A 15,583-nucleotide genomic window follows, 5' to 3' on the forward strand; every position below is an offset into this window, starting at 1 on the left:
AGATGGACTGTACGTTTTCACAGCAATATGGAACAACTTCCACAGAGGCAGAGGCACCTTTTCTATTATATCTAATTAATCTTTTTTTTTATAAATACACTTAAGAACGAATAATACGAATAATTAAAAAAAATGGATTTACATCATTAGTAATGTTCACCTCAAAAAGGATTATCTATTATTTTTAAGAAAAGTCAAAACCTGCAAACTCGCATTTTAGTCTGGGAGCAAATTTCCACAACTAGCCTAGGAAATGGAAAACGTAGCACATGTAGTACTTAGGCGATCTGTTATCATAGAATTATTGCCACATGTCCAAAGAACAATTCTAGGCACGATGTACTAATCGAACGTTCGGACATCATACTGCTAGGGCCTGAAACACGGAACCCATATGGTCCCCCTCTTTTTACTGGGCTAAGCCCCATAAAAACGAATCTAAACATAGTGTGACGTAGCACAAAGCAATTTAGTGAAATCATGGAAAGAAATAGTTGTTACTAATCCCATTCAAGATATGATGAATGTGTGAGTGTATGAGTTTCCATAGCGATCGTTGCAATGGAGATACAATCTATCCCAAAGTACTCAAATATTACACCGTTTTTACTCGAAGTCGCATATATTGTTGTTATTCATTTGTTTTTATGTAAGATTTGATCTACATTGGGTTGTTTCACACCCAAGAAGTGCGAGAAGTGAAACGCACATACGATGTCTCAGTCTGGACCACAAAAGTCGCGTTTTACGGGGTGAGTTTTGTGTACAAGAGAAACCCCCGTGCACAAGCAGCGTCGCCGAAAGCGCGAATTTGAAGACGAAAGGACGAGGGCCTAGCAGTCAACTGCACAGCAAAGGGAGGGCATTAAAAAAGTGAGGGCAATACTGCTTTCTATTCCAGGTTGTAGAAATATGCGGCAAGCAACATGAATAAAGGTCGGTTTTAATTTTATGTACCTTAACAATCAGCAAGTAAAATAATAATTTCTTGTTCCCCTAACTAATGCCCAACAAGAATTGAGGGGTTCAACCGCCTCTTCAAGATTCAGCCGGTGCTTGACCACGTTCTGGGGAAAATCAAGGCCAACTACCAACCAAGAAGAGACCTCTCTGAAGACGAAGGGATGATTGGCTTTCGAGGAAGACTGTCCTTCAAGCAATACATGCCCGCGGAGCCGACAAAGTACAGGATTAAGGTTTGGATGTGTGCCGATGCAAGTAATGGGTATGTTTGTTATTTTTGTTAGTTTACCTCGGCAGAGAGGAGTGAAGGCGCTGGATTCACAGGGTTACGATGTTGTAACTAGTATGGTTTCACCGTATATGAATAAAAACCATCATCTATTTTTTTACAATTTTTTTACCACTACTGGGTTGTTGGAGCATTTTGAAGCGCAAAATACTTTTGTGTGCTGGACGGTAAGAGTAAATAGGAAAGACCTACGTAAGAGCGCAAAGAAGAAGCTATTGTCAAAGAAAGTATTGTCTTTACAAATTGTAATCCTCTTGCTAATCATTGTTTATTTATTATTGTTGCACGAAAGGTGCGAAATGGCGAGCGACTTCAAGTTGGTAAGCCACAGGTTGCTGTGAATTATAATTCACACATGGGAGGTGTTGACAGGGCAGATCAGCTCAGGTCGTACTATGCCTGCCGATCGTCCTATAAATGGTACAAATAGGTTTTCTGGTTTTTATTTGACATTTCTAGCTATAATTCCCTTCATTCTAGAGACAGTGGTGGGAAAAGAAGATCCGAAAGGAACTAGAATTTCGCAGGGAACTCATGCACGGATTCATCACAGGATTTTCATCAGTCATGCATAAGAAGTCCAAAAAGGGAAGCAAGATTCAAAAGAACACACTGACCATAGAGAATGCCAAAGGCCACCCCATCCAGAAGATAGACGGCAGAAAGAATCTGTCCACTGCTAGAAAATCGGGGAAAAGACACCAAAAGGACAGGCGATGGAGACAAATTACAAGTGAGCCCAATGCACTGTCGTGTTGTGCCGGGATGGATGCTTCCTCGACTACCACGCCATCCAATAAAACAACTTCACCAATGTCATGAGAGCTTCTCTGCAGAAGCTTAAAAACTAACAAAAAAGGACAGTGAGTTCAATGAATGCGAGTTTTGTCCTTATTTGGCTACTATTTCACTGTCATTTTCCTTTGAATGTTTGTGTTTTGTAATCGAGACGTGCGTAATTTTTAAATAATATTTCAATTTGGCGATTTTCTGCCATTTTTAGATATATTCATGATATTGTTTTGTCATACTTGGCTTAATATTTGAATTACTTGTTTTATTTTGGTTATAATAAAAGTTATTTTGGCTTTATGCAGTGTCTCAATATTTAATGCGCATATGTGTTTTGTTTTGTACTAGCACATTTATGCGAAAAGTCGAAATTTACCTAGGGCCAGGGAGAATCCCACGCGCTATTATCCCAGGAGTGAATGGGTTATTATAAATAATCTATATACTTATACGTTTTGTAATAAAGTAAATATTATTAGATTTTATACATTGTAAATATTTTGGTTGTAATAAATAACTGCTGGAACCCATCCCTGTGTATATCTTGATTTAGATCATACTATACAAAACAAAGTTTCTTTGGTTTAGCAATATTTTGACCCCCGTCAAATACAGAGTGGTGATACGAATGACAAATGGCAATGACCAGGTGGTGGTAGGCAGCACAATTTCCAGTGTGTTCCATCTTCCACAACTAATAAAACAATTTAGCCGGGGAGGACTTCTTCATAACGGACAAGTTCCTGCATGCTTCTTCTTCACTTCTTCATCACTTCACTTAACTTTATTGTGCTACTGGAAAAAAAATGCTAGATCTGATAGTCCTGTGATGTGCTTTTTAGCACAACTTAAAAAAGGGGCTAATAATCACTATGGCAGGCTTCTCGCTAGTATACAATAGGACACGATAACATGGCTTCAGCATTCGATTTTAATGGAAGCTTTTCACAAAACACCTCTTTAAATTTGTTTTCATATGTCACATGCAAAAATTAATCAATCCAGGAAGATTGGTGCCTTCATGGGCATATAACCACTCAAGGAAATTCAAACTTTTTTAACAGTTTTTGGAATGTGTAAAGGAAAAGAGGAAGTGCACACAACAAAAGGACAGCACCAGTGGCCCCGGTTGAGCTCATAAAAGAATTATAAAAGAACGAAGAGTCACTTGCTCATATGAAACAACTTCCGCTTCTTGTTCAGTATACAATTAGGAATCCACAGCAAATAGCGATAACACGGCACAAATGTATACTGAAACGGTATTGAACTTTGCTCTTGAAAGAATACTTTACTTGCAAGAGTTACTCAGCAACTTCCAAAACTTGGTGCGAAAACAAATCAGTAGATCTGTTTTGGCATCCCTGTGGCCACTGAAAACGGTTTCTTACATGAATTTTACAATTTTCCGAAGACTATTACAACCATGAGCTATGCATGTGGGGAAGCTCTTGCTTTCAACATGCAAGCATTGGTCAGACAACTGCTAAATAAAGGCCTAACAAAAGTCACTGAGGCCCTAGGAAATTTCATTGGAAGATAAGTGACGATCCGATGTGTGTGAAAGTCCGCAAAGAGTGCTGGGAAGCAGTCCGCCTCTACATCGATTTGGATACAAACGATCCAATGCATAACATAAATTAACTGCAAAAAAAAATATTACGAGGAATGAAACCTTTAACAAAATGCTAATGAAAGTCAATGCTGTGAACCCAACAAAAGATATAGGGAGAATTCCTGGTAAGATCACTTATGCTTTCGATGGGCTTAAAGCTGACCAGTGGCAAAATTGTGCACTTGTATAGTGATAAGAGCCACATTTTTGGCAATAAATAAAAGCGACAGTATGGCTTGGTAAAAGAGCAATATCAAATCCAGATATTGAATAAGGAGATAAGCATCAGGGCTGGGTTCCTAGAAAGCAGACTAACCCTAACCCACGGATGAACGTACGAAAAACTTACGGTGTCGAGAGCCAAAATCGGGCCCAATTTAGGCCCTAAAATGATGGCAGAGCCACAGTCGCAACCTAACTCGAGCCACCAAGTATTTTATTAGGCTCTAGCCATCAGAGCCTCAATTTTCTTAGGTCGGAATTAGGCTCATATTTTGGCTAGGCAGTACAATGTAAGAACTAAATTGAGCCTCACATACTTTGTGTCCTTTCTTGCCGGTTCTTCAGTTATTACAAACCCATATTGAGAGCCTAACTAAAACGCAAAATAAATTGAGGCTAGGAATTTGGTTCTTATGGAATATATCAACTGCGACTCGGCCTCTTTTGCCTGGCCCTTCGGTAGCATTTCAACTACATTATTTAGTTTGATACGTAAGCTTATAATATGTATTTATACAAATGAACTCTTAAATGTTATATGTTTGCGCTACTTTTTATCGGAGTTTTCGTTTAATAATCATTGTCATTTGCCCAATAATACGTCTTAAAAAAATGATTACGTGCAAAATCCCTCTTACAGTAAGTTTCCTCTGTGGTTTTATTCTACCTAAGATTGGGACCGTGTAGAAATATCATTAGAAGGCACCTCTATAAATAAAAAAAATACTACAGATATCAGTTATGTTGAAGACTACCAATTTGTCTCTACAGGGTTTCTTTACAGAAGTAATGTGTGTCGCTGATGGATTGTAAGATGAGCACTCCAAAGGACATGCGATTGCGAGATAGCTCCCTAAGTAAGACCCTAAGTAAATTTGCATGAAGCATTTGATTTGTGCAAACAAATATACAACACTGTAGCGAACTGTTAAGCCCTATTTACACTACACAAAACTAACCCGGGTTCGACCCGGGCTAAGTTAACCCGGGTTAGTTTTGGATTGGAGTGTAAGCACTGATCTGAGACGAAACAGGGTCAATAACAGAACGCATGCGTAGTAGTAGATTCATCAAAGTAAAATATGGCGGACAAAGCAAATCATCAACTTTTTGGCGCGCAGTTTTGTCGAGGTATTTTTATGCTGAAAATCATGGCTCTGGCAGTACAATATTTTTTTAAAAGAAGAACTGTAAGGAGAAGAGGATGGGGAGAGAGACAGAGAATTTCTGCTCAGCGTCGTATAAATAGTTATCTGACATCGAGGGCAAGACTTGTTAAACGTACGATTAACAATTTAACTTTTGAGTTTTCGAGACCTCAAGAAATATCAAGATCTGTTTGGGTAAAACCCAGAAGCGATAATTGGTGGGATCTTATTGTGGAACAGACCTTCAATGATGAAGACTGGAGAAAAAACTTTAGAATGGGGAAATCAACATTCAACTTCCTCTGTCAAAAGCTTTCCCCATTCATGAGCAAAGAAGACACTCATCTAAGGCAAGCTATCCCTGTTAGAAAACGAGTTGGTGTGGCTCTTTGGAGACTAGCAACAAATTCAGATTACCGAACCATTGGTCATCTGTTTGGCATATCCGACGCAAGTGTGTGTCACATCACTCAAGAATTCTGTTCTTCAGTTGTGAATAATAAGGAATATGCTCTGGAAATTGGTCCTATATTAACATCTATTTATCAAACTTCGATCGACACTGGACTTGTACCCTCTAGGTGGAAACATGCTAATGTTTGTGGTGTGTATAAGAATGGAGAAAAATCAGATCCTGCAAATTATAGACCCATTTCTTTAACTTGCATTGCATCAAAAGTTCTAGAGCATATTATCCACAGTCATGTGATGAAACATTTACAGCATTACGGAATTCTCACTGATGTACAGCATGGCTTTAGAGCTAAACGATCAACAGTAACCCAGCTAATTCTGACAATCCATGACATGGCCAAGGCCATTCAAGAAAATAAGTCTATCCATGCGGCAGTGCTAGATTTTAGCAAAGCATTTGATAAAGTTCCCCACGAGCGTCTTATCAAGAAATTACAATACTATGGCATCCATGGTCCCTTGCTGTATTGGTTTATGTCGTTTCTTAGGAACCGTACCCAGACTGTTGTCTGCGATGGTAAACGATCCTGCCCCTCACTAGTAACATCAGGGGTCCCTCAGGGGACAGTGTTAGGACCCTTGTTATTCTTATTGTATGTGAACGATCTGCCTGACAATTTGAAGTCTTCAATAAGACTCTTCGCTGACGACGCCCTGTTATACGGTGTGATTGTAAACGAAGAAGATGGTGACCAGCTTCAGGAAGATTTAAAGAGATTAGAAATGTGGCAAAGCAAATGGCAAATGGTATTTAATCCTTCCAAGTGTAAGACCATCTGCATATCCAATAAGAAGATCCCACCACAGAGGTCATATGTTTTCTGCGGGGTACACTTAGAGCAGGTCCAATCTATTACGTATCTAGGTGTCATCCTAAATGATGACTTAAAGTGGTCAAAACATGTTAAATCAACTTCAGGAAAAGCAAGTAAAGTCATGGGCATGATAAAAAGGAACTTCTGGAACTGCCCCCAAAGAGTAAAAGTTACTGCTTACACAGCAATAGTTCGTCCTATGTTAGAATATGCAAGCGCCGCCTGGGACCCTCATCTCCAGAAGGACATCGCCTCCCTCGAGAAAGTTCAGAGGAAAGCAGCACGATTCTGCCTTAGAAATTACATCCCTACTGCAAGTGTCACCGAAATGCTAGGTGATCTCAAGTGGTCCACCTTGGAGTTAAGACGAACAATGGCACGACTTACCCTCCTTTACAAATTGAGTCGAGGCCAAATTGACATTGACACAAGCATGTATCTCCGGCCACACCAAGATCTCAGAACTAGAAATAGTCATAATTTTAAATATTATCAAGAAAAAGCTACAAAGAATAAGTATTTTTATTCTTTTTTCCCCCGAACGATAAGACATTGGAACACTTTACCTAATGAACTTGTCGAGCTAGGCTCAATCGAACATTTTAAGCGTGATCTTGAAATCTATCTTAATAATAATAAGAATTGAATTTTAATTTTATAGTTTTATTTCTATATATTATTGAATTGTATTATTGAATTTTCTTTACATTATTTAATATTTTATATATTCTATATATACTTAGTACCTATCCATGTATATATGTATATATTTTTATTTACTTATCTCCTTATTTATTTATTTATATGTAAATACTTTTATTTAAGGTTGGTGTGATATCGCAAGATTTTTACCGACTTAATAAATGTAGATAGATAATATGCTTCAAGACTATATAAAAATCCCTGTTGGTGAAGAGCTTGACAAAGTGGTTGCAGAATTTAAACACAAGTAGGGCTTTCCACAATGTGTTGGTGCAATTGATGGCTCGCACATTCCTGTCAAAGCCCCAATAGAATTCCATGCTGATTACTACAACCGCAAGGGCTGGTATTCTATTATTCTTCAAGGAGTTGTTGACAGCAGATACAGGTTCATTGATATAAATGTGGGATGGCCTGGTAAAGTTCATGATGCCAGAGTTTTTTCAAACTCTTCTATTTTCACAAAAGGTCAAAATAAAACTTTATTTCCAAAGGAACAATTTGCTGACATAGATGGTGTTAAAGTACCATTGTTCATCACTGCAGATGCTGCATATCCGCTTTTACCATGGGTGATGAAACCTTTCTCTGATAATGGCAGTCTTGGGCCAGAGAAAATGCATTTCAATTACAGATTAAGTAGGGCCAGAATGGTTGTGGAAAACGCCTTCGGCAGGTTAAAGGGAAGATGGAGATGTTTGTTAAAACAAAATGAAGTGAAAATTGAAAAGATGAATACAATAGTGTTTACTTGTTGTATATTACATAACATCTGAGCTTTTCAACGAAGAATTCGATACTGATTTGTACGAAAAGGAATCCTCCACTCAACCAACTGGCGGTAATGACAGTAGAAGCCAATCATCACAGGATGCTGATTCTATCAGGAATGCACTGGTAAAATATTGTCAAGATGTGGATTTGTAGTAAACTCTTTTATGAAAAACAACTTTTGTATATTTGCTAGTAAGAACTTTTATCTATAAAAAAAACTTTTAAACATAACTAACATAACAACTTTATATATCAGCTAACATTAGAACTTTTATCTATTAAAAACTTTAAAATATAAAGGGCAAAACAACTTTACTATACTAACTAACATAAGAACAACAAACATCATTTTATGGATTACAATGGTTATATATACAGAAGATTGATAATATGTAGTTTTTTGTGTTTATTCTACAACGAAGTGTAATGCATTCCATCAGATGGAAGTTCTCCACTACTGGTAGAAGCAGATGGATTAGGATATTGGCTTCTCTGTTGTTGCTGAATATGTTGAAAACCTGGCATTTGTTGCTGGTAGGCAAAATTTGGACCACAATTAAAACTTTCAGCCACTCTCATAAACATATTCCCCATCATCTTCATCATATAGATTTCGTGTTGCTATTCCTCTTTTCTTCTCTTCTCCTCTCTTTCATATTCACGACGTTGCCTCTCTTCTTCCATTTTAAAAAACCTGTCATCTGCTACTTGTTGCTGCTTTTGCATAATTTCAAAGGCAGTTGACATGAATGTCTCATTCCTGCTTTTTTTTTTTACTTTTTCCTCTTCTTGAGCTAAGAATCTTCTCCTTATTGACAGGAGTTTCCTGATCTTCATTGGGCACTATCCATTTGGTCGAAATGCTTAAAAGTTTTTCGTGACCTTCCAGATAAGTTGTTATTGTCTTTCACTTTTTTATATGCTTTAGTTGTTTTATTTTTTCGCTGACTTGCTGGTACGAGCGGGTAAATCGGCCTTCACTTTCAGCTTCCAACCTCTTCGCAATCTTCTCAAAGACTGACCTCTTTCGGGAACAATTGTCTAGCTGTTGCTGTATTTTTTCGTCTGCCCATATACTTATCAACATTGAAACCTCATCAGAGGCCCAAGTCGATCCTCGAGAAATATTTCCTGAACTCATTTTTTCAATTTAAACTGTAAAAACCAGTGACGTCCTGACTGTATCGACTGTCGAGTGAAAACAAGAGAGAGAGCCTTGCTTGGCGCCGTTTTTGTTTTAAACGCGAGTGCGCATGTTCATTACAGAAACTAACCCGGGTTCGCCCCAGTTTTCCGCTAAGACTACACTTTCGAAAACTAACCCGGGTTACTTTTAAAACTAACCCACCTCGAGAGGTGGGTTACTTTAACCCGGGTCGAACCCGGGTTAGTTGCATTTACACTACGAAAAACTAACCCGGGTTAACTTAACCCGGGTCGAACCCGGGTTAGTTTGTGTAGTGTAAATAGGGCTTTAAACAATTTCTTCTAAACATTCTCCTGTAATCCAAGCAATAGATAAAAGTAGAGTTCATTTCAATCCGGATGAATGCGATTACTTCCAGTCCAGATGGTGCGTGACCAAGAAACTCTTCAAGTGCTTAAAATTCCATGTCGCAAAGGCGCATTCGGTATTATGTACCCAAGATATAAGTATCTCTCAAGGTTTCCTGTTTTCCTCACATTAAATGTTTTCTGCGTCAGAGCCAGGTGCTATGCATTTCTGCCTCAGTCCCGGGCGTTTTTGTGTGAATGACACTGCTGTTAGAATTTGTTCCGTGAATAAGTTTTAATATAAATCCATTCTTGTCCTCGAATGAAAAACAGCTGTGCGTATATAGCGGCCCAAGATCTCGTACATCATCCACTAAATAAAGAAGCTGATGAAAATTTAATGTTTCGTATCGTTCGCCATATAGAATTGCAAATCTTGAACAAAAGCTTTTTAGAAGCTTTTCTGCCGTCTCCAGGTCGACAGCCGAGATGCTATCTTGCAAAAGTAGAAATACTGCACGAGCAAAATAGTCTGGTGGCAGAGGCCAGAAAATAGGGGTTTCGCACAAGTCGAGAGCTAGAGAAGGTTTGAAAGCAGATTTGAGTGGATATTGGTCCCCTGAACAACGCCTGGTAGTTAGTGGAGTGGAATTGTGGTATACGTTTTGAATTATTTACGTTTTTCTATTTCGGGTGAAAAACCACAGGGTACCCGAGTATGAATTTTACAAAATAATTTATTAAGCATACAAAACATACAATAAAGGCATGGAAACATCCTACAAATATACTTTCCATATGTCGCTCAAACTAATTCGGCCTTAAACCACAGGGTGCCCGAGTCATATATTTGCAAGGTTCCAGTGTGTTCACGCATAAGCTTGGGAAATAACCCATAAAGTTTTCATTCTTTTGTCGTTTATAACTCAGAAGCTACCTAAACATGATACTCCAGTGTCAAATATGGCATCTGAGCTAAATCTTGGCTCCAATATGCTTTTTTTATATCAAATAAGACCACAGAAGAAGTCAAGTTTTCTTTAAATAAGCAAGTCAATGGTAAAACAACTGGTGACAGCTTCTTGTCCTTAAATGACTAGATTGAGAGAATGTTCACAGCGAAAGCCGACCGAGATCTGTTTGGAAGACTTCACAAATGCAAGACAAGTCAACCTAGCAGTCCCCTGAGCGATTGCCTACAATGATGGAAGTTTTAGGAAGTTCATCATAAGTCACAAATCTTGAGGAAGGTTTTGACACATGATGTTGTTAATATCTTGGGTGGAATGGCATTATTCAGATGCAAATACGTTTTGGGAGCTTGCGCAGAAATATTTCATCATGGGGCTTGATGCCCCAAACACGTCTATAAATTTAATAAAGATGCGCTTTGAAGATATCGAGCGACAGGTGTGGCTAAGTGAGATTCACAATGATAGTAGAAGAGACCCACGCCAAAAGAATAAATTGCGAACTTTCAGGACCTTCAAGGTGGTCTACGAACTTGAAAAATATCTTACCCAAATTAATAATGTACAACACAGAATTGCCGTCACAAAATTAAGACTAAGCAATCATAATTTGGCCATCGAAACAGGTAGACATGCCAAACCATATGTGCCCCCAAATGAGAGGAGGTGCACGATTTGCAAAAATGGAATAGAAAACGAAGAACACTTTCTTGTAAAATGCCCTACATACAACGCGATTAGAAAGGCATACTATAGTGTTATCAAAGACAAAACTAATATCAACTTAAATGCAATGACATCTGAAAGAGCTTTCCTTTTTATTATTACCATGGATCAAAGAAACGAGATCATTAACAGGGAAACTGCAAAATATATTTTTGACTGCACAAGAAAAAGATTTGAATGCCTAAAAGAATAAATGCACACCACGGATAATGACAACCTCCTTTTTATCTTAACTATTTGGAAAAACACCTGATATATAATCATGTATAAGGGTACCAAATAAAATATATTGATTGATTGATTGATTGATGATTGATCACCATCATAAGGCAGATCACCACCCAAAGCTGCTCTATTCTTAACACGGCCTTTGATCACTATTTGGATACAACGATTCAGGCTGGGAAGAGGGACAGGAAAGGGTCTACAGATGGTCTTGAGATAAGGAACGCAGGCCATAATACACCATAGTCACGACAATGGTCCAAGTACACATAGAACCCAATTAAGAACAAGACTGTCTGATGCCCGGGAAGGACCTTTTCATATAAGGTCTTTTCAATAGGGAGAAAGCAGCCAATGGCAGAAATCAGCAAGCTTGTCCACAAAATACAGGGCCTGGATGGGGTAAACCGACTAGCGACAAACGGCTTAAAAGTAACTGAATACCAACAAAACATGAAAAAAAAAACTAGTGAATAGCGACAAAAAAATATTTGCTGACTACCGACATTTTATTATTTCGGGTATTTTAACTCTTTACTTTCATCGTCAATCAACTTAAATTCGGCCATTTAGAGATCTGCACTATGTATGTTATTAATCCATAATTAATTTATTATCAACAAGTTATTAATTACTAATTCATTAAATCTGGTACAAGAGCGATTACTAGCTTGGATTCAAAGACTACCGACAAAGTCCGATAATTCTTACCGAATACCGACAAATTATGGAAATTCTAAGTGACTACCGAGATGCAGACCCCCCCATCCAGACTTTGAAAGAACAGACACGCAAATGATTCTGCATGCTGCCTACGATGCAAGCGACTTCTCAACAGTCATCATTCAATGTTTTGTGTGCGCAAATAATATTATCAACTGCCGAGCTTGCGTGACCAGGTTGTATGTAACCAAGACAGCAAAATGGCTACCACTGCTGTCCGCCTCTTACAAGCTATTGGCCCTCCTTTTAACCAACATAGTGTTATTTATTTACACTGCATCGAAAAGAACTGTTTTATACCCATGCAAGGATTTCCTTATCTACAAGTAAACACATTACTTGGGAATTTTAGTTTCCCATGTTTCAGAAGTATCATCATATATAATATCTTAAAGAAAAAGTGTGTGCGTTCCTTGTCTACAAGTAAACACATTACTTGGGTTTTAATACTATTGGTATTGTACCGTTCGAAAAGTTTTTGCTAGTATTTTCAAATTTCAGCAAATTCTTTCCGGAAACAAAATAAAATACCCGCAATAATTGATCATGCTACTATCATATAATGTGTTTTATGCATGTTAACATTCTAGACAGGCGCAAAATCGTTATTCGGAGAATAAGCGATTTAAAATAGAGCGCATGCAGAAAATTGCGTACACTAGTTTATCGCGTGGACATGGCAGTTGGTTTTGGTTCTGAGTGCGGATCTTTTGAAACAGTCAGAGTAACAAACTTGTTAGCTACAGCCTCGAACCCTAACACTTGGCAAGAATTGTAGTAAACTATTTAAGTCTCCAACAGTGTTTAAATTTGGCGCCCAACGTGGGGCAGTAGCGAAATAACAGGGAGTTTAGAGATGAAGAAAAACTGGCTTGCAAGAAGGCGAGAGATGGATTGGTCGAGATAAATGGTAGCCTGACTATTGAGGAATTTATCGAGAAATACAAAGATAAATACAACTACGACTTAAAGGCTTTCAAGATTCCATTATTCCTCAAGCATGGTTGTTTCCGTGAAGTTGTACTCCATTATCCATTAGTTATTTTTAAATATTAGGTATAATATTTACAAACAACAAATCCCAGCAGTTAGCTAAGGCAGTTGACGCAGCAGCCTGTGGTTATTTGAAAACAATCACAAATTGGCAATTTATTTTTGGATTTCGTGATGTTCAGATTTACCTAGTTTTAGGCGATTTGCATTGACACTTCCAGATATTTACAAGGTTGTAAAAATATGCGGCAAGCAACATGCAAAATATCGCTATTAACTCTTAAAAATTATTGAAGAAAATAAGTTTTCAATGTTTGTCCAGAAGAAAGGTCGGTTTTAATTTAATGTACCTTAACAATCAGTAAGTAAAATGATAATTTCTTGTTTCCCCAACTTATGCCCACAAGATTTTAATTCTGCCCTAAACCATTTTTCTCCTAAAATAATATTGTTTTCATATATACGGAGATAAGCATAGTGGATATTGATAACTTAGATCAGAGCGCTTTCATATTCTAATTCTTGTTATTTACCCACCCACACCAGTAGGCAATTCTATTTATGTTTTGGAAAGTAATTACTATTGTGAAATTCTATAGTAGATATTGATTATCCCATTGATCCCTGAACCTGCCTGTACGGGCCGTAAAAAAAACTGCTTTTTTCCCTCAACCCGCCTGTACCGGCCGTTTTTAGCGCACGCGAGAAAAATGCCTCTAGTACCCCTCCCCCTTTAGTAGAGATTTTGGAGCTTCCACTGTAGATTGCAAAATGATTGACCAATCAAATGAGCCCTAGTACGCATATCCTAGCAACCAAACAATAGCACAATATGTCGTTGAAGTGTGACAAGTCGCACGCACGCCCTTGACCCTTGACCTACCTTCACTTCAACGACTTAACGATCGAGCTACCATGTGAAAGTCCGGGGTTCAACTGCCTCTTCAAGATTAAGACTGTGATTGACCACGTTCTGGGGAAAATCAAGGCCAGCTACCAACCAAGAAGAGACCTCTGCAGACGAAGGGATGATTGGCTTTCAAGGAAGACTGTCCTTCAAGCAATACATGCCCGCGAGGCCGACAAAGTACAGGATTAAGGTTTGGATGTGTGCCGATGCAAGTAATGGGTATGTTTGTTACTTTTATGTTTACCTCGGCAGAGAGGAGTGAAGGCGCTGGATTCACAGGGTTACGATGTTGTAACTAGTATGGTTTTACCGTATATGAATAAAACCATCTTCTATTTTTTGACAATTTTTCACCACTACTAGGTTGTTGGAGCGTTTAGAAGCGCAAAATACTTTTGCGAGCTGGACGGTAAGAGTAAATAAAAGACCTACCAAAGAGCGCAAAGAAGAAACTATTGTCGAAGAAAGTATTGTCTTTACAAATTGTAATCCTCTTGCTAATTATTGTTTATTTATTAATGCTGCACGAAAGGGGCCAAATGGCGAGCGACTTCAAGTTGGTAAGCCACAGGTTGCTGTGAATCATAATTCACACATGGGAGGTGTTGACAGGGCAGATCAGCTCAGGTCGTACTATGCCGGCCGATTGTCCTACAAGTGGTACAAATATGTTTTCTGGTTTTTATTTGATATTCTACCTGTAATTCCCTTATTCTAGAGACAGTGGTGGGAAAATTAAGGGGAGAGAAGATCCGAAAGCAACTAGAATTTCGCAGGAAACTCATGCACGGACTCATCGCAGGATTTTCATCACTGACCATAGAGAATGCCGAAGGACACCCCATCAAGAAGATAGACGGCAGAAAGAATGTGTCCACTGCTAGAAAATCGGGGAAAAGACACCACACCAAAAGGACGAGCGATGGAAACGCATTACAAGTGCGCCCAATGCACTGTCGCGTTGTGCCGGGATGGATGCTTCCGCGACTACCACGCCATCCGATAAAACTCACAACTTCACCGATGTCATGAAAGCTTCTTTGCAGAAAAAAAACCTTAAAAACTAATAAAAAAGGACCGTGAGTTCAATGAATGCGAGTTTTGTCCTCATTTGGCTACTACTTCACTGTCATTTTTCTTTTAATGTTTGTGTTGTGTAATCGAGACGTGCGTAATTTGTAAATAATATTTCAATTTGGCGATTTTCGGCCATTTTAAGATATACTGATGACATTTTTTGTCATATTTGGCTTCATATTTGAATTACTTGATTATTTTGGTTATAATAAAAGTTATTTTGGCTTTATACAGTGTCTCAATATTTAATGCGCATATGTGTTTTGTTTTGTACTCGCGCATTCATGCGAAAAGTCGGAATTTACCTAGGGACAGGGAGAATCCCACGCGCTATTATCCCAGGAGTCAATGGGTTATTATATATAATATATAGTTATACGTTTTTGTAATACAGTAAATATTATTAGATTTTATACATTGTACAAACTGCTGGAACCCATCCCTGTGTAGATCTTGATTTAGATCATACTATACAAAGCAAAGTTTCTTTGGTTAAGCAATATTATGACTGAGGCACCAGTGCTCCTCTCCAAAGAATAGCCACCCCCGTCAAATACAAAGTGGTGCATTGTAATGAGAATCTTAACCAGGATAATACGAATGATAAATGGCAATGACCAGGTGGTGGTGGGCAGCACAACTTCAAAGTGTTCCATCTTCCACAAATAAT

At 38.3% G+C, this 15,583-nt stretch overlaps 1 protein-coding gene and 1 long non-coding RNA gene across 2 annotated transcripts; both read left to right on the forward strand.

Moving 5' to 3' along the window:
* The first annotated feature begins 456 nt into the window (after positions 1-456).
* Positions 457-2,574, forward strand: LOC116615450. Its single transcript, XM_048722593.1, has 2 exons — positions 457-1,196; positions 1,733-2,574. The coding sequence occupies exons 1-2, from the start codon at positions 1,125-1,127 to the stop codon at positions 2,072-2,074; spliced, it is 414 nt and encodes a 137-aa protein (XP_048578550.1). The 5' UTR covers positions 457-1,124; the 3' UTR covers positions 2,075-2,574.
* Positions 2,575-13,841: 11,267 nt separating this feature from the next.
* On the forward strand, positions 13,842-14,879 carry LOC116615438. The gene is made up of 2 exons (XR_007306718.1): positions 13,842-14,055; positions 14,555-14,879. It is a non-coding gene; the product is annotated as an uncharacterized LOC116615438 (long non-coding RNA).
* The last annotated feature ends 704 nt before the right edge of the window (positions 14,880-15,583 follow it).

Source organism: Nematostella vectensis, chromosome 15, assembly GCF_932526225.1.
Source record: "Nematostella vectensis chromosome 15, jaNemVect1.1, whole genome shotgun sequence".
In the NCBI taxonomy this organism is placed as follows: domain Eukaryota; kingdom Metazoa; phylum Cnidaria; class Anthozoa; order Actiniaria; family Edwardsiidae; genus Nematostella; species Nematostella vectensis.

Bases quoted from the DNA above. Each gene is read 5' to 3' on its own strand.
- LOC116615450 (XM_048722593.1), top strand. From the start codon at position 1,125: ATGATTGGCTTTCGAGGAAGACTGTCCTTCAAGCAATACATGCCCGCG. The intron at 1,197-1,732 runs GTTTGGATGTGT...CCTTCATTCTAG, and splicing joins CGACAAAGTACAGGATTAAG to AGACAGTGGTGGGAAAAGAA.